At 46.3% G+C, this 20,056-nt stretch overlaps 1 protein-coding gene across 1 annotated transcript in view; it reads right to left on the bottom strand.

Annotated features, from left to right (window-relative positions):
- The window catches only part of SCCPDH (saccharopine dehydrogenase (putative)), a 496,773-nt gene that overhangs the window by 353,795 nt on the left and 122,922 nt on the right, over positions 1–20,056 (bottom strand). Inside the window, exon 3 of the mRNA XM_069607830.1 lies at positions 10,208–10,288. Within this exon, the coding sequence (XP_069463931.1) occupies positions 10,208–10,288 (81 nt within the window). The remainder of the gene's footprint in view (positions 1–10,207; positions 10,289–20,056) is intronic.

Below are 20,056 nucleotides of genomic sequence, written 5' to 3'. Positions count from 1 at the left end.
GCTCGGCAAGCGGTCCTCTACGCTTGCCGGGCGTAGTCGTTTCCAGAGTCAGATTTCACATGGTTTTCGTCTGCTGCTCCTAGAACTTTCTTGGGTGGTTTTACAGGGCAGTTCCGAAGAAAATGACCAGCAGTTCCGCAATATAAACATAATTGCAGTTGCTGTCTTCTATCTCTCTCCTTTTGGGTTAGGGGTCCTTTAACCCCCCCCGATTTGCATTGGTTCTGAGACATCTACTCCCTTGGAGTTTACGTGGGTTTTAACCAACACCCTGTTCTCAAACTTGGTTCGGTCAGCCTTCCTGGTTTGAAGTCTGATCGAGCTGGACCACTAGATCTATATATTCAGCACAGTCTTGAGGCGGGTTCACGATTTGGGCCAAAACATCTTTGAGTTCTCCTCGAAGTCCTCGATGGAATAATGTGATTCGCTTGGCTTCAGGCCATTCGGTTTCCACTACTAATCTATTGAAAGTTGCAATGTAAGATAAAAGATCCTGGTTACCTTGACGTAGGGAAAAAAGTTAGTTGCCCAAAGGATTCCCAGCCTGACGACGGGGAATATTCATGAGCATGTGAATACATGCCAGACCCCTTGCTGGAGAAGCAGACTTGTGAAACATTACAAGATATGTCTGAGCAGGAAAGTAATAGGCAGGACAATGGGGTAGCTTAAGCGGGAGACCAGGGATCGGTTGTGATCCCAGTGCTGTTACGCTCACCTGGTATCCACAGGGACGCCACCCAGCCGGGTTACTCGCTGGTATGCTTCTCAGCTTTGCCCTGATGTGGTCTGAGGGGAAGGTTCTGCCTTGTGGTAGAATTAGGCGTGCTCCCCATCCTGTCTTCTTTGCAGGGGCGTGTTGTATTTCATGGGCGAGTGCGGTCCAGTTACTTCACTGACACCGGCCCATTTGATATTGTTCAGGTAGGTCTTATTGCTGTTATTTAGATTTGTTGCTATGCTGCATGCCTTCTTTGTTTAAAATGTCCGTTTCCTCCCTTAGGTATGCAGAGCTTCAGTGCAGCGATCTGGCTTGGTTGAGCCCTGCTGGTAAATGATGGCGCACCATGAGTGCTATGATGCGGTAAGTAAGCGATATGCGCAGCGCTGCAAAAGTCTTACCTTTGCTAACCTGTGTTTTCCTTCCTTGTAGGTCGCGGTGTTCTTCAGCGCGAGTGGAATGTCTGGAGTGGTGCCAGCCGAGAGGCGCCCAGCCAGGTAAGCCCTTTGAGCAGTTTGTAATTTGTAAATGTCTCTACTGCTTTCTTTAATGTTGTCTCTATCTTCCTCTTTCAGGTCGTTCTGTCCGGGAGGCGTGCAGATTCGAGGAAGCTGTTCTCAGTAGCTGCGAGTGTTTAAAGATGAAGACTGCAGGTAAAATGCTGCTGCTAATGATGTTCCTTTTGTCTCCTTGCAGGTTCTGCTTCTCCGAGGTTCGAGGGAATAGCTGGACACGGGGAGCGTCACGTTGCAAGCTGCAAAGTAATGAGAAGCGCGTTGTCTTGCTCGGGTGTGGTTTAAATAGCCCCAACAAAATAGTCCAGGTAAAGTAGTCCCTAGGCTACCACACCCAAAACACTAGACCGCATAGCTTGGTTCTCAGGGACCAAGCTATGTGGATGCCTTCATGTTGGCTGACAATACAATAAAGTAGTTCCCAAGCACATTGTTTTTCATGGGGTATGAGCCTGTCGCCATAGGCGCCAGGACTGGCCCCATGAGGACTTTTGAAGAGGATGCCAGGCTCTAGAGGCCCGAGTCCTGACTCCACCTGGCCAATGGGTTTGCCAGAGGGGGTTTTGGGCGAGGGTCATGACAAGTGCGTGGCAAAGTCTGTAGAGTAGGGTTTGGGTGCCTCGAGAGACAGGCGCACAGGATGCGGATAGGGTTCAGACTAGAGAAATGAAATAATATTGAGTGACATTAGACAAGATAGTTACCTTGAGAGTGTAGTCGGCCCCGACGCTTACTTCGCCTGGAGCCTTGGTTCGTGAGCCTTTGTGAGTGGGCCGGCTCTCGCCTGCCGGCTTTGCATGATTGGAGGAAGTATGCAGCTTCAGCCAATCCACAAGCTGGTTGTGGTAATCTGGTGGAAGTCACAGGATAGGGTTTCAGCAGGTTACTCGGCGGCCATCTGTGGTTGGAATCAACCTCGTTGGTCGTGATGTGGAGGATTTGAATTGTGGCAATAAAGATAAAGTGCCTCGATGCAGCTGTACGGCGCTGTGATGCTCCTATGTATTTCAAAAAGTGGCTGTGATCTGTGCAATTCGATCAGCCAGACGTATGGTGAGCAGTGGAAGGGCACAAGACACTATTAAGTGTCCAGGCTTACCTTTCCTCTCTGGTATGTTTATGCGATTGCTCTCATCATTGGACCATTTTCCATGTATAGTTTGTGTTTCTTGAGTGGCGCCCCACAAGTCCATTGACAAGTCTGTCGTCATCAAGATAGAGCTGGGGAAGGAAAAAAGGTTGCTCCATACAGAACATTGTTCTCCTGCACCCAACATACCAGGTCCTGCTTTAAGGAGATTGGAATGAGAATCCGGTCAGATTGATTCCTGGTTTCTTAATCCCAAAACCTGGACAACTGCATCCGAGTGAATCTCATCTTGAGCCTGACAAGCGGTGAGAACACAAGTAAATGTTGGTGCCAAGAAGCTGTGGTGGAAAGCCTGGAGAGAAAATGGTTGACTGCTGTTACAATATCCCTGAATCTCTCCTGCTCAGACAGTGTGACCCATCAAATGACCAGAAAGAAAGTCTTGAGTTGCACAAGTTCTTATTTATTGCGATTTATTGAAAACACCAGATTGAATAAAACTTCCATTAGTCTTTCATTCTGTCCCCTCCGGAGGGCTGGATCAGATTAGCCAGTTGTCCAATATGAAGACCATCTTGCCTCAGGTGGGATGCATTGCATTCATAATCTTTGTAAATACTTGAGGGGCCGAATTGAAGCTGAAAGGGAGGACCTTTTACTGAACATAATGGCCCATCACCTTGAATCGCAACAACTGTGTGTGGTTGCCATATGGGAACATGAAGGTAGGTATCCTTCGGGTCTAGGGAGCAAAACCAATCTCCTTTGCAGAGAGCTTCAGCGATATGAGCCAGGCATCACCATCTTGAACTTTTCCAGGGGAAGGGAAAGATCGAGTTAAGACAGATCTAGAATCACTCACAAGCCCACCTGGTTCTTCTTATGGATCGCAAAGATCTGCAAATAAAATCATTGACCCCTGTCTGAGTGGGGAACCACCTTTACAGCTTGGTTCTGGATTAGGTTCTTTATCTCCTGTAGTAGGGCCAAAGAGCCAATATGCAGGACGGGAGGGGAAGAGGAAATAATGTCAACACCCCCACCCTCACTACTGATAGTAGCCATAGGTGCTTGAAAAATGTATGCCATTGACCGCAATGGCATACATGCAAGCTGGTCTGCCCCCGCACTGTACCCGGACACACTGCTCATTTCTTCTTCGCGTTTCTCAGGCCTGTGAGGAGGACGAGAAAAATCCTGTTGCTGTTCTTTGCTGCCTTCTGTGAGGTGTGCTCGGAGACAGCTCTGGCTGCCTGGCTCTCCTATCCTGGAAGCCTCCAAAAACTCCAAAAGAGCAGGGTCACTGGTCTGACCGGGTCCGTCCTTTTGAAAACCCTTTAGTTGCTGGTTTGGACAAAATCGCGAGTGAATTGGCTGTTTCGGTACTGATCTTTTTCTTGGTCAGTTATTTATCAGTGGAGGAATTAAACAGTTCAGTACCCTCAAAGGGCAAATCCAGAATTCGGTCTTGGACATCTGTGGCAAACGGGTGGCGTGCATACAAGCCAAACGTCTCAGATCTGTGCCTATGGCCATACCCCTACTTGCAGGGTCTAACTGAGAAACGGATGCCTCCAACATGTCTTAGGCCACTAACTATGCCTCTGCCTTGACGCTCTAAAGGCAAATCTGGGAGGAAGTCTCCTGTTTCCCTCGATAATCAATGATTGGCAGCTGCCAATAACACATTGGCATTAGCCTGCCTTAAATGTAGCCCAGCGAAGAGATCAATCTTTTTCCCAAAAGATTCTAATACATTGGGCCTCATTATGAGTCCGGCGGTAGCCATGCCAGTCATGAAATTATAAGCACCCGGCAATGTGGATCTACCAGGGCATTCCAGCCCCAGCTGACCTGGTAAATCCCCATTGCCTGTAATTATTACTCCCCATTCCCATTTGAGTCTTATTGGACTCAATGGTAACGGGGAGGTCGGATGCACCGGCACCATTCATGAATGGTGCCGGTGCATCCGTTGAGGTCTGCTCGCGGGTGCCGGTATGACCGCCGGGTCAGACTTTTTAAGAATGACTTCTTTTTTAAACCTATCATCAGGGGCACGGCGAACGACTGCACAGCTCGACTCAGACGACTTGGCAAGCTGCAACAAGACGCACTTGAAGCGGAGGTGGCAGAAGCGGAAAATATCCTTAAACGAGGCCCGAACAGGAAAGCAAGCCGCATGCTACAAAGGGCGAAACGCTCCTTAGAAATGCACCTGGCCGACAAAGCGGCCAGGGCGCTAACATATACTAAACAGTTTTACTATGTTCACAGCAACAAAGCAAACCGGCTCCTGGTCCACAAATTAAAAAAGCTACGAACGAGAAACCTCATCCATAGCCTCGCAGATGCGCAAGGGACCCTCCGCTACTCCATCAAAGAGAAAATTGAAATCATGGCTTCCCATCACAGAACGATCATGTCGGGTGCTCCCACGGCCGAAACAGCACAAGCCAAATATCTGGCAGAAGCACATATTGCCGCCCCATCCCCACAACTTGACGCCCTGGAGGCCCCCTTCTCGGCAGAAGAAGTCAGTGAAACCATATCTAAATTGAAAAATTCAACCCCTGGCCCAGATGGGCTTACAGCTCAATTCTACAAAAATTTTTCATACATCCTATCTCCCCACCTGGCTACCTTATTTAACTCATTCCTCCTCTCAGGCACGACCACCCCCTCAATGGAAGAATCAATAACCGTGCTCCTGCCGAAGCCTGGAAAGGATCGGAGCCAGTGTGCCTCCTATAGACCTATCACCCTTCTGAACTATGATGCAAAATTCTTCACCAAAACCCTCGCGAACAGGTTGGCCCCCCTGCTTCCATCAATTATCCACCCGGATCAGACGGGATTCATACCCGGCCGCTGCACCCATGATAATATAAGAAGAACCATCAATGTCATCGAATCTGCCAATAGGAGGGGGCAGGCATTGATGGTACTATCATCATTGATGGTACTATCATTGGATGCACACAAAGCCTTCGATATGCTTGACTGGGGCTACATCCGAAACTCACTCACACACTTTGGCTTCGGCCCACACTTCATAAAATGGACACTAGCAAATTACCAACATCCATCCACCAGCCTCAGAATGAATGGAGCTAAGTCCGACCCGATCAAAATCTCAAGAGGCACTAGGCAGGGGTGCCCCCTGTCCCCCCTGGTTTTCGCCCTCTCCATGGAGCCATTCGCGATCAGGGTTCGCCACAATGCAGGGATCCAGGGTCTGGCAGTCAAGTCCCAAACATATAAAGCCGCCCTGTACGCCGACTATGTCCTCCTCACCTTAACCAAGCCAGAGGAATCCATGAAAGCCCTATGGAAGGAACTGCTAGATTTCGGGGAAGCCTCGGGTTTTAAGGTTAACCTTACCAAGTCCACAGCATTAAGCATCAACCTTCCCAGCCAGCTACTATTGGACCTGGAGAAGGAATATCAGATCCCCTGGGCCAGAAAGAACCTCCCGTATCTAGGGGTCCAGCTCCCCGTCGCTTTAAGCAGACTATACAGAGCCAACTTCCCGGCACTCCTGAAAGAACTTAAAGCCGATCTCTCACGCTGGCAAAAACAGGAGATCTCCTGGTTGGGAAGAATCACGGCCTTGAAGATGAACCTCATCCCTAGACTCCTGTACCAGTGTGCGGCCATACCCACTACAATCCCGAAGCAAGAGATCCAGAAGTTACAAAAGAACATAATGAGCTTTATCTGGGAGGGGAAACAGCCGCGCATCCCGCGAAAGATCATGCTCCGGGGTCGGGAGACGGGAGGTCTGGGAGCACCCGATGTTGCAAGATATGCTCTGGCCGCTCAGCTCTCGTCGGCGTTCGCTTGGCTCCCCGCCGCCTACAAGCCCCGCTGGCTGGAGCTGGAGGAGGCCTGGAGTCCAAGCCCAATAACCTCACTGCCACACCTGAAGGAACCCAACGCAAACAAGGGAATGGGTGCTCTGTCGGCAACTGAAAACACAGTAAAGAGCTGGAAGAAAGCGGCGCGACTATGGAACATCCGCGGCACGACGGGCTCACTCACCCCGGTTTGGGGAAACCCAGAATTCACCCCAGGCTGTAACCCCAGTAACTTCAGGAGATGGAAAGTTGGAGGACTGGAGAGGATACAAGATTTTTATGAGGAAGGAATCCCCCTAGACTTCGAGGCCTGCAAGGCAAAGTTCGACGTGCCGGAGAGCGAAAGATTCAGATACACCCAGCTCCGCCACTGGCTCTCGAGCAGAGAGATGAAGCGTCACAGAAGCAGGGCCCTTACAGCCCTGGAACTCACCCTCACAGGCTCCCCGCCAAAGGGCAGAATCTCCACCCTCTACAAGCTCTTGGACAGAACAGACCCATCCCGCAAAGAACCATATATGCTGAAGTGGGAAAATGACATCGGGAGGCCTATCGATTTGGAGGAGTGGAACCACATCTGGACAAGAGCAAACAGAAGCTCGAAGTGTGTTTCCAACAAGGAAGGAGCATTCAAGGTATGCTTCAGGTGGTATCGGACCCCAGAGACACTCAATAAATGCAACCCCACGATTCCCCCGGCTTGCTGGAGAGGATGCCCAGACAAAGGCACACTCTTCCATCTGTTTTGGTCATGTCCCAAGGCTATCCAATTCTGGAAATCAGTGCTGGATCACATCAAGAAAATCACAGGTCTCTCCATCCCATGGGACCCGGGCATCGCTTTATTGGGATCAAGCGGGGAGGGCCAATTCCCCCTCTCCGGGCACAGAGCAGAGTTATGCTCCCACCTGTTGACGGCCGCGAAAATCTCCATAGCTAGGCTGTGGAAAAACCCAGAGGGCCCAGCAGTACAAATGTGGTGGACAAAATGCTGGGACATAATCGCAGCAGAAAAGATAACTGCCCTCCGGTTCGGAAACAGAGACAAATTCTCCCAAACATGGGCTCCCTTTTTGGACTACACCCAGAAATTCCCAGGGTGGGCACGACAACCCCCCTCCCTACGATGGATGGACAAAACCGAATAAATACAGAGGGGACAACGCAGTAGCAGAGGTACAGATTGGCCCAAGATCCCGCCGGCTATTAAACCCAGGAATAACGCATCAAGGCCCGGACAATCTGACGCTCGCCGCCACCCACTCATGACCCAGCGCCTAAAGTACTTTCAAGGATCCCCTCTCGCCCACTTGTAACCTATCACCGCCCACTAGGGCTAAACTAACCGCTTGCCCTTCCCCTTGAACTGTCCCCTGACCTGTTATTACTGTTTTGTTATGAAGGACATAGTCCTTGTTGTTTTACTACTTGTATCTCGAAGCTCAACGTCGCTGCTTGCAGCGCTCTTTATGTATTCGCTACCACTCGATGCAATGTTTGTACAAAAACCAATAAATATATATTTTGGAAAAAAAAGAATGACTTCTTTTACTCCAATGTGAAGCATTGGCTTGATCCTGGCCACCTTTCAGGAATGTCAACCTGAATGGAAGATTGTTTTTGTCCCCCCCCGCCCCCCCAAGAAAATCCTCTGCCTCTTCCCATCTCCCAGTATTTCTCAATTTGAGCTTAAAAAACATGATAGCAAGTAACAATCGGCTGGTGGTTGTTGACATGGATCCTTAGAGTATTGATTTTCTGGATCATATTGGTGTCTTATAGTTTCTCATTGGTGGTTCAAAGGCAAATATGTCCAGGGTCACACTCCAGATCTCATTTCGGCAATGAATTTAGCAATTTAAGTGCAGGTCCGAATTACACTAATCTGATTCATGTGCTGCTGAATTTCTCTTTGTCAGTTCTTCCCTCTAATAAAGCAGACTTCCCCACCTCTTGTCTTTAAGAGAGAGAAATTACTTAACCCTGGACCTCTTTGCGCCTTTTGGAATCAGCATGTTTCTTCTTGGCTTGCATCAGACTGCGGGCTAACGGAGGGGTGTTAATTGTGCATGCTAAGTTCAGCTATTGCTACTACCTCCCCACTCTAGTCTGTTAAAGCTCAAGCACTCCTGGTTCTGTCCATCTCTATGGGAACTAAAAAGGGGTTGTCGACAGGCATACTCCCCCAGACACTCACACAGTACCACTTGGTCTCCTCATCCTCATCCCCTTCGTGAGGAGCCGTCATGCTGCTATAATGGAGGCTGCTCTGCAAAGTGTCCAGGTTTGTGGTAGGGGTCGCTTTACGGTCATCCCCAAGGTAAGTAAAGTCCTGCAGAGCTCTGCCCGCTCCTTTACAACTCTTGGGTAGTCTAGGTCAGTTACAGCTGTTCGGCACGTCTGTATGCTGAAGCTGGTGAGTGTTGCAATGGGTGTGTGAAAGCAGTGTAGGCTCTCTGGTCCCTCCATCGCTGGTGCTCACTTGCATGTTGGCTCTGTGGCTCAGACTGCTGCAGACGGATGCTGTGGCACATGGATGGGTTTCCGTCCTGTGGGTGGTCTTGTTGCATTGTTGTGTTTTTTTTGCCACTCTGGAAAAGAGAAAACTTGGCCAGCACATTCTTCAGGCAGTATAGGGTGTTGCAAGTTGGTAGTACACATGTAAAACAGGCACTTAAGGAGGGGAGAGGAAATGGTGCACACTGGCTTCCACCCTGGTGTGGCCTCTCATCATAGGATGAGCAGGGTATCTATCCCCTTGTAACATGGTCAGGTTACTGACCTTGTCAGTGTGCAGTGCCCAGCTCACTAGCAGGGATATAGCACAATGCATGCTACGCTGCCGCCCCAGGGAGTTTCTAAGACCATGTATTCTTATGAGGACACAGCCTTATCAGGCCATCCAGCCCTTTCAGGCGGTCTAGCTCCTTCAGGCATAGCAACCAGTGCAACCTGCTAATGTTTTCCGTTTCGACTGGTTACATAGAGTATTGCTTATTTTTTGCCACTGCTCCATTTTTTCTTGTGAGTAACGAGATTCCCCTGGTCCCCCCGTTGAGCTCCTGCTTGCCTTCTTGGGCCAGAGCAGATATACAGAACCTATTTCCACAGCGCTATTTCCACCTCCTGTTGTTCATGGGGCTTCAGCGCATCTATACCGAGACTGAGCTCCGCAGAGGTTATGCAGGGCATTGACTTTTATTTGTATGTTTTATGTACTGTGACTTTTCAAAAACAAGAGAAATTATCCCTGGTTTCAGTAGTGACAAAGGAAAAGGGTTCAGCGAGATGCAATCTTTCCTTTGTTGTGCCCCTTACATATCTGCTGCTCCTCAGCTGTTACTAGCCTCAAATATGACAAGGGAATAGGAGTCAGAGAGCAAAGGACTTACTCCTACCGCTCTCTTTGGACCTGCATATGTATGGGGCACGGAATGGGCTGTGCAGATTCCAAACTTGTCTGCCTCCAGGTAAATCAAAGCTGTAGCTGGAGGGCCTTTGTAGACCTGGAAATCTGGCCTATGGGGTGCCTGCCAGATCTGAAGACGGGGTCATGACTGACTGCCACAGTGGCTAATGCAGAAATTGTGCTTGGAATACATCGGCCCTAATTTAAAAAAGAATGTTGGAGGAGATACGCCCATAAACAACCTTAAACATTGTTAGCCTTGTGTAGTGACTCAGTTTTCTAAAAGCAGAAAATATTTCAGTGATTTATTTGGGGAAAGATTGTGCAGGGACTGGATTGAACAGGACTAGACAGACTAGTGAGTTGAGTGTTAACCCAGAATGTGACCTGTGCAAAAACTGGACAGGCCAATTTAGCCTTTCATTCTCCAGAAGACAATAAAATGAGTACAACTAATGCGGGTAAAAGTAATATCTTATTTCGAGTGACACAAAACAGAAAACACAGGTAGAATGCAATACACAAGAAGAATATACAATTACAGAAACAAAATGGGAGAAGTTGGATTTACAAAATCTGCATAAAATGTTGGCATTTTAAGCTTCATACCTGAGGCTCCCCACTAATGTCGATAAAGCTGGCCCCATTTTCGACACAAGCTTTCACCACTGGTTCTCCAAAAAACCTGTACTGTTATCAAACAGAAAAAAACATGTATGACTGGCAAGACCGCTTCAGGGAGAAAGGTCGAAGAACTTGTTGCAAAAGAGCACTTGTCACTCATGATACCAAACACTCCAGAGGCAATAAAAGAAACGAAGGAGTCGAAAAAAGGCAAACAGGCATCCGATTTCAAATGTTAAATTGAAACTGAAATGTATCAGATATACATCTAGCCAAAAAGGCTTTGTCAGTACAAAATATAACATTCAAATACACTACTAAAACACATCATTCAATACATCTTAAAATTGCCACAATCTTTAAGTAAAATACAACCATAAAATAGATAAGATTAATATCATTGCCTCTCATAAAAATCATCCATAGGTCAACAATATTCATCATGTCAATTGCATGGTTATAAGATTTAAGATATTTAATTCTTAGATCAATTAAACTTTCACAGGACATTATCAAGTGGTGTAGTGATTCAGAGACATCGTTACCACATAACCGACATTTTCTTAATGTTTGTGGTAGCCCTAATCTATCAGCTTTTGTCTCAAGTGCTTCTGTCATATTGAATTTCATCAATAGGTATGTTCTGAACGTACTAATACTTGGGTAAGCTTTAATGTACATCGGGGACATATTTCAAGTTAAAAACTCTTCTAGGTACAATCCACTGTTAGCTTTAGATGCAATGTTAACTATGTTCTGTTCGTAACAGGAGACATACCATTTATTTTTCAGATAATTTTTTAGAACTATTAAGGTGGTAGTACCAGGAATACACCCAGAAGTCAATTTCCTGGGAGTTCTTTGCAGGATACCCATAGTGCCAATTAACATATTGCCTTCCAAACGTAGATATGCTTTCACATATGGAACTATGATCGTATCCGTTTGTAGGGTACACACCTTTTCGTAGGCCAGAACACATTGGCATGTGTATGCATACCATCAAGAGTTTCGCTTCAAATGTTAGACGTTTTACAAAGGTGTGGCCCCATATTTCCACAGCATAAAGTAGCATTGATCTAACTTTGGCTAAATAGATGGTAATTACAGCTAATACAGAGTAGCCAGTTTCTTCTGATGAAAGCACTCAGCGCATTCATAGATACGAGACACCGATCTTTCAGTGCACTCCATTGTGAAGCCCAATTTAATCTATCATCAATAATAATCCCGAGATACTTGTAAAAAGAAATTGGTCTACTCTTGTAGAGTCAAATTGCCAGTGGTATTTCCTAGGTCTGTGTTTTTCTTTAGAGAAAACCATGATTTTGCTTTTATTGATGTTGATGCTCAGACCATTTTCAGCAGAATAGATCACTAAGGAGTCTAGCATATGCTGCAGACCTACTGGTTTGTAATCTAATAACAGCAGGTCGTCAGCATAAGCAAGCCACCTGATAATCACATCATTAATCTTTACCGGATTTGCTTCCGGTATGATGAAGGCTTTCATCATATCGGACAAGTATAGATTAAATAAAATCGCAGCAATCATACATCTTTGTTTGACCCCGCAGCTGGTTGCCATGTTGTGCGAGAGTCTTCCTGCTGCATTTAATGTTATTCTGACAGAGGCATCTGTATGGAGTAGCATCAGCATCCTTCATAGGCCTTGTGGAATCCCCCAGGAATTCAATTTATGCCATAATCTATTTTGCAGGACAGTTTTGAAAGCGGCAGAGAAATCTATATACGCACAATAAACGTCGAGATTGCGAGTACCCCATGAATGCTCTATTGCAGATGTAAGCATCAATAGGCTATGTATGGTACTAGACTTATCCCTAAAGCCTATTTGATTCAGTGGTAAAATTTTTGATTGGGCAATCCAAGTATTCAATTCCCGGAGCAATACTTTTGTAAATATCTTGGACGATGCGTCAAGCATCGCCAGCATTCTAAAGTTTGCAGGTTGATCCCCCGACCCCTTCTTATGTATCATTAATATATGGCTAGTTTGCCTTGAGGCAGGAATCACTCCCAATTTACCGATTTGTTTGAAAAGTAACAATAATGCGGCACCCCATAGTTCAGGTTGTTTTTTATCACTAAATTACAAACACCATCGGGCCCAGTGGCACGAGAGTTCTTCAAGTTTTCAATAATCATGATAATGTCTCATTCGGAGGCTCTGCAATCCCAAATTACATTTGGATTTGGAAGAATATCACTCGACAGGTCGGAGTTTCCCAAAGTATCTTTTATATATTGTTCCCACAATGCTTCAGTAATATAATTTGGCAGTTCCCGTTTTTTCTGGCTACTAAGCAGCTGCCATATGTCTTGGTTATTGTTTGATATGGCCATCAATGCAATGTTTTTCCATTGTTTGATCTCACGATCCCTTTTGTGTAGTCTAAGCCCCTTTCTATAGTTCTTAAGTTTTTTAATATGGCATGCAACTTCATAGGCTGATAATGATGCGACGTTCCTGGTCACATTCCAAATTTCACTACGAAGATACTTTTTTGCTTCATTAATCGTCTTGTCATTACCATGCCTACGAGGTAACGCAATGTTAGAGCGTTCACCTGCTGTTTTATACATTCCCCGCTCTGCCACCTGTTTTTGGATATTCTTCATAAACTGGGAGAAGTTTGAGAAGATATGGAGCTCAGATGTAGTCCCAGATATACCCTCATTAATGCATTCAGGAAGGAGGACAGTGACTGCTTGATTAACATTCAATATTTCTCTGATGCCATTTATTTTATTTCTCCCCTCGCTAATATGGACACTCCCATTTTCATCACACTCAGAATTTTCATTATAGATACCAGGAGAACCAAACAGGAGACAGAGGAATATGATCACTCTCCTCTCTCTCGACAATACCCATGTCTCTGATTCTCTGAAGGCCCATGGTATTTACAATATTATAGTTTAGGGTAGTCGCAGATTTGCCCTCAATTCGAGTGAGTGCCATTGTCGCATTACCTGGAGTACGACCATTAAGTTTCACTAAGTTATGTGCATTAATTAGGTTCCCCCATTTGAGTCCCTGCCTGTTAAGAGAGCCTTGGACAGGATCCTGATCTTTTTGACCATCCAGTCATTGTACATTCTGTCTAGAATCTCCAATTTATGCGTTAGTGACCACAGAGCCAAATTGAATGGCGATGACTGTACAACTTCAACACAGTATCAACAGTCTTTACATTTTCTATTGTCATGCCCATGTTAGGGAATCATATACATTAATGACAATTACCACTTCCCTAAGCCATGATAATTTAGTGACCAGGACATTATGTATAGACAAATGTAATTTCACTATTGACCATGGTGGCTGCACGGATACCAATAATCCCCCCTTTGGCTGGCCAAGTGGACCCTTAGTAGCAACCTGATGTACAGTACTTCTGTCATCGAATTGAATCTCAGATGTAAGCCAAGTTTCTTGGAGAACCACAATTGTAAATAATGCCAAGTGTTTAACTAGACCTTCCTTTTCAAACAAGTGCGAGTGCCCTCTGGTATTCCAGGAGAACAGCAGCTGTAAAGAATTCTGTCATTGACGAGACCCAGCAAAGTGACTTAAATATCAGTGGCAGCCATTGCCAGTAACCTTCTGGGATATCTTTGGTGACTTCCTGAACTACCTTTGAAGCCTGAATACTTGGGCTCTTTACATGACACTCGCTCTCCAGATTCATTGGAGTTAATACAGGTAACACAGATGTAATAGATGACACAGGTGCTTTACGAGGTTTCACAACTGGAATCATCGCTTTTTGTACAGCATAACCCATACGCAAAAGGTCAACTTCAAAACCCATAATATAGTTCAGGGTTGCATCGGCTACAAAACATACATTAACATATTGATTAGGGAGTTCAAGCCTGTCAACTAACCGTATGTCATCCGAAGTAATTACCCTTAACGGCACGATAGATTTAAAAATACACAGAACTACAATAGAAGTAGAGGTTTATCTCTATGAACATATAATATTTGCAAAGCAGACAACATACCGAGGGTGGCATTTCCCTTTCCACTGTCACATGGAACCCCGATATTAGGTTTTGTCAACACCCAAGCTTCCGGAAGAGTCTTTTGCAACGAAGCAACCGGGGTAGCGATATTTAAAGCAGACCCCACCTGACTTGGTTGCGTTAATGCAGGCAGACTTTCCTTTGCAAGGGACAAGGGAGTATCATCCACCACAAACAGTATCAGGCTCTACATTTATGTGACTAGTTGGAGCTACCCCAACTAAGGTATTTACGTCCACAATTCCCAGAGCAGTATTTACTGGTTTTACAGAACCAGAAACATCTGCTGTTGGAAGAGTATTCTTCGATGGAACACTTTCAGCTCAGCATGCAATTGTCTTTTCTTTTTCACAACTTTGTTGCTATACATAAATGCTTGATGCACAAGGATTTTTCCTTTTATTTGAGATTACCTTTTTTCCCTCCCTACCTCCCATGGCGATATTAGATTTAACTGTACAACCTTTTTCGGGAGAAATTGCATGTGCATTACTTCGCTTACTTGCACATTCTTCACAAAGTTGCTCTTTAAGTTTAGAATGAATTAACTATGATTGCACATCGATTTTTGTTTCTAGGTGAGAGCATTTCTCCAGCAGCATATAAGCAGATTTTCTAAGGCATTGAACATTTCATCAGAGTTCATGCTATTATCAACGTCATTAGCGCAAAGGCCTTCACCATAGTCAGTTATAACATTGCGGGAAGATGGCACAGGATCACTCTTTCCGAGGTGCTCATTTGAGGTGAAACTAAATATAGGGGGTACAATAGTGTCATAAAATTCTGTGCCCTTAATGGCCGACTCATCTTTCAGTGCCGGTAAGGCATCGGGAACCGATGACAGTCAACTTGGTAGGTGGAGTAAAAATCATCGGGGTCACTGCAGCCTCAACAATGGACATTTCGGCGTCAATACCCATATATTCTATATCAAACTCTTCCAACTCAGAAATAGATATGTCAATAGCACTCTCAGTAATACCAGTATTCTCCCTATGATTCATCACCTCAGTGGACCCAGGAGCCAATAGACCAGCTTTGGATATCGTACTGCACACTACGCCAGTTACTGATCAGCAACTCCAGGCGTATAGTCAACAGCTTTGGGACCAAGGAGGCTAGAAGTGACATCTATAGCAACATTTTGTACCTGGGCAATACTTTCAATACATTCACTATTTGGATTCGAATTGCTACATAGTACATCACACAGGAGTTTGGCACTTACACATCCCAACTCGCTTTTCAACTCTGAGACCAAATCAGCGGATGCCATGTTCAGGGATTCGTTAGCCAGAACAGTATCAACAGTTTCAGACAATGCTGGCAGAATGTTTTTTTTTTCCCCCCAAAATAGTCTGATCGGATTACCCAATACTACACCCTTTTTAGGGCGTGTGATGATTTTCAGCACGCAAATCCGTCTATTACGTAGGTTCTTATGCAAAGATAATTCTTTATCGTAGTCATCCATGTTAGCCCGTATGGCGAAAAGGGTAGGAAGGGTAAAAACTATTACAAGGAAGCCGGCCGCATCATCCAAGGGCCGCGTTTTTAAGGGCCCGTCTGCGGCTGTCAGCAGCGGGCAGCAAGGAGCTGAGCTGCCTGTCCTTCCTGTAAGTACTCCTCGGTACTATACCGCCTCGTTACTGAAGATACTTGCACTAACCCTGTCCCAGCCGTTTAATATACGGTCGACAACATTATCTACTCTGTACCGCGTGTTGTACAAGTATGTCAACAGGCACCTGTTGATACGTACTGCTATACCTATGATTGCCCGCATCTTGCTGCATGTCTCACTTGGGATGAACTGTAATGAACTCTTATACATCATTCCAAGAAACCACGCATTGTACTGTATCACGTCGCTCATACGCCTCTCATGACATACTGTCGGAACCTTGTTGCTACTGTTACGAAGCACGCTACACGCGTGCAATCTTACTCATTAGCCCTCATTGTACCCATCTGCACAAATGTTATTGCCATGACTTGCCTGCATGCAATTCATACCTTAACCCTTTAGAGTTGCAACAGATCCTACCTCTCGGCATAGAGCGTTTTTAGGCCTTATCTTGACGTTCACATTTAGATGGACCCTGCTGTTATACACAGTACCTCCTAGCCTCTGTTTGTGCTCCCGCTGCCCGCCTCCAAAATATTGTGCTCCATACCTACCGCCTTCTACCCCTGTGTAGACTCTTCATTATTGTATGCTCTGCCTAATAACTGCCTTCAGCTCTTAATGGACTGCCTGCAAACGTTCTCCTAAGATTTTTACGTACTTCTGTTAAAAAGGTCCACAAACACACTACTTGCATATGTCTGCGATCGTGCCTCTTGCACATTGTGTAGCTGCTCCTTTCATGGACCTGCATAGTGCATTGCCCCATCTCTGCGCCTCCGCTGCCATTACCTATTAATATCACTGATCATTGTATGACACATGTACCTAATGCACCCCAAGCTCACTGTGCAACTGATTCCACAGTTTTTGCTATGCATTTGTACACTTTGGCCCCCTCAGGTCATTATGTTTGCTGATATTTAAACTATGCTAGACACTTGCTTTCATCATGTCACTTTGGTCACTATATGGCTAATGCTATTTAGTCAACTCTAGGCATTTGTTTTCATTGTGCCACTTTGGTCACTGCTACCAGTCCCATTTAATGAGACCCAATTTTGACCCAGTGTGAACAATTTCAAAGGTATCTTACCCAGGCATCTAGTACTACCACCATGCACGTCAGTGTGCTCCTTCTACTATACTATACTCTAGCCTATGGGCGGCCCCAGTCACTCCGTTACCCACTGCAACAACCCTCCCCTTCTGGGCCAAACCTGCTCAGCTACCTAATAGTCTGGCCCGTCTGAACTTACACCACCCGGCACTGTCCACTATGACTGACTTCTATAATGAGCCTTGCAGCAACCACCGTAGGTTCACATTACTCCAGTAACCATACTAACCAATACCTTAATAACCCAGCTTTGTGGCTGGAACACTTCTCCAGGAAACCCACACCTAACCAACCCTGCCCTCTCTTTCTTAGTAACAAAAGACTAGGCACTAGACTCCGCCTACGACACTCCAGCAACACCACCACCAAGCAAACCTCACAAACACCACCAGGCTCACCCTCATCTACCGCTACATGCAAATCCACTACCACTGGGGCTAAACTCCCTGTGTTCAAGGGCGCCCATATCAACACTAGATCTCTCCCAGCACACGCACTAGACATCGCTGACCTCATCACCACCTCTGACCTTCACTTCATCGCTATATCCGAAACTGGGCTACATGCCGCATCTGGCCCCTCACTATCCTTGGCTTTACCGACTGACTTCAGCATCACGCGATGTGACTGCACCACTGCCCAATCCAGAGGCGGTGGCATGGCCTTCATCCATAAAAACTCTTGATCTAAGAGTGGTACCCGACTCCAAACTCGAATCTGCTGAGTCGCTGTCAGTGAAACTATCACTAACGCCTAACCAAACAGCCACCCTTCATCTTATTTATAGGCCCCCAGGTCCGACACCGACCTTTGTCGGTGAAATATCCACTCTCCTCCTTGACAAAACTAAAACTAACTCACAATCATCCTAGGTGACCTTAATTTAGGTCTTGGTGACCCAAAAGATCCCATGGCACTAGGTCTGGAGAATGCTCCAACTGACCTCGGCCTCACCTTGTATATCCAAGAACATACCCATATCAAAGGCAGGACCCTTGACTGGTTAGCCGGCTCTAACTGCAATAGCAAGGTTCTCGACAACACCCCTTGCTTATGGTCTGACCATCACATCATAACTTTCAACATCGAAGCAACCCCGCGAGCCTCGACAGCCCCAGCCCTTCCCACTAGAAGTAAAAAGGACATAACTAAGGAGAAACTCCTCCCACTGTTACTCCCATCCCTCAATGCGGCCACCAACACTTGCTCTGATACCACCTCCCTAGCAGACACCTACAACCAAACCATTCTTACTGCAATAGACTATGCACCCATCAAACTTAGGAAGGCCAAACCACGAGCACATCTTAACTCATGGTTCACCCCACAATTAAGAGCGCTCGCAAAGCTAAACGCTGTGCGGAAAATCGTTGGAAAAGCCAACCTTCTGATGAGCATAAAGATGGCTTCCTTCTTGCCTCACTCACCTACAAAGATGCTATCATCTCTGCTAAAAAAAAAAAAAAAAGAGTCTCTTAATAACCGGATTCTGCAAGCTGTTTCGAATACAAGAGAACTCTTCAGGATCCTAAAAGATCTAGAAACTCCTACCTCCCCCCCCAGACACCTGCACTAAAGATAGTAAATGGTGTGCTAACATTCAAGCAGCCTTACTGAATAAAATCTCTACGCTACAATCTAAAATTAAAGACAAGCAGGACAGTCTGAAGCTCGACAACCGCTCACTCTCCCCTGAGAGGGCCCTCCCTCTAGACACTGCTAACACCAAACCATTTGCCTTCTCACCGCTCACCGTCACTGAGGTAGAAAATATCATCCTCAGAATTAAACCATCAAACTGCCAGGATGACCCTTGCCCAGCTCACATCAAGGACTCTGCACATGATCTAGCCCCTTTCAGTACAGGTATCGGCCCAGACAACCTTAAGGACGCTTGGGTGATCCCATTGCTCAAAAAACCATCCCTAGACCCAGGCCTCCAGATGAACAAGTTACTTTCTTACCTGGTAACGTTCTTTCGATGGGATGGTCCGACGACGTATTCCATATCTATGACAGGTAATGTCCACAGCTGTGCTACTTCGGATAATCTTTGGCGTCTGCGTCCTGCGTCGATGACGTCGATGCGCCGTCCCCGAGGACCTCCTCCGACGGCCGACGTCACCCGATGTGATAAGTAGGACGCACGACGCCCATAGCCTCAGTTATAGTTTTTTCCCAGAACGTGTGCCACCAGTTTTCTGCCAGTCAGACACACAAGGCCTTGCGGAACGCAAGCTGCAATCGCAGAAGAAATTCTGCAGCGGGGAAGGCAGGGAGGGAGCGATATAGAATACGTCGTCGGACCATCCCATCGAAAGAACGCTACCAGGTAAGAAAGTAACCTGTTCTTCGAGGGGATTGGGTCCTCCGACGTATTCCATATCTATGACAGACTCCCAAAGCAGTACCAAGCAAGGAGGTGGGAAAGAATTTAGAATACAAATTTAGCATGCCCAAACAAACTGCCGAATAGAGAACTGCCTTGCCAAAGGCCAGATCTTGCCCTCTGATGGAATCAAGGGAATAGTGACGTACAAAAGTATGTACTGAAGCCCAGGTGGCTGCATCACAGATGTGACGAATAGGAACTCCCCTCTGCAGGGCAGTAGACACAGCGACTCCTCTGGTAGAAGGGGCCCGCAAGCCAGCCGGAGGGTCCTTACCCGCCAAGTGGTAACACTCGGAGATAGCTAAAATTATCCAACGAGACAAAGTCTGTTTCGTCACAGCTTGTCCCAAACGCTTTCCAGCGTAACCAACGAAAAGTTGATCGTCCACTCTGACCCGGGACATGCACGAAATATAAAAGCTCAACGCTCTCCTAGGCTCAAGCCTATGGAGCCTCTCCTCTTCCTTACCAAGATGTGGAGGAGGATAGAACGCCGGAAGAACAACCTTCTGGCTCAAATGAAAGTCCGAAACCACCTTCGGAAGAAAAGAAGGACGAACTCTAAGAACAACCCTGTCCTTCTGAAACACAGTGAAGGGTGGCTTAACTGAAAGTGCCTGTAACTCACTCACTCTG

This window comes from Ambystoma mexicanum, chromosome 4q (genome assembly GCF_040938575.1).
Source record: "Ambystoma mexicanum isolate Mex_15411 chromosome 4q, UKY_AmexF1_1, whole genome shotgun sequence".
Lineage (NCBI taxonomy): Eukaryota > Metazoa > Chordata > Amphibia > Caudata > Ambystomatidae > Ambystoma > Ambystoma mexicanum.
The sequence above is the reverse complement of the archived record's forward strand: the minus strand, read 5'-3'. Positions and strand labels throughout refer to the sequence as shown.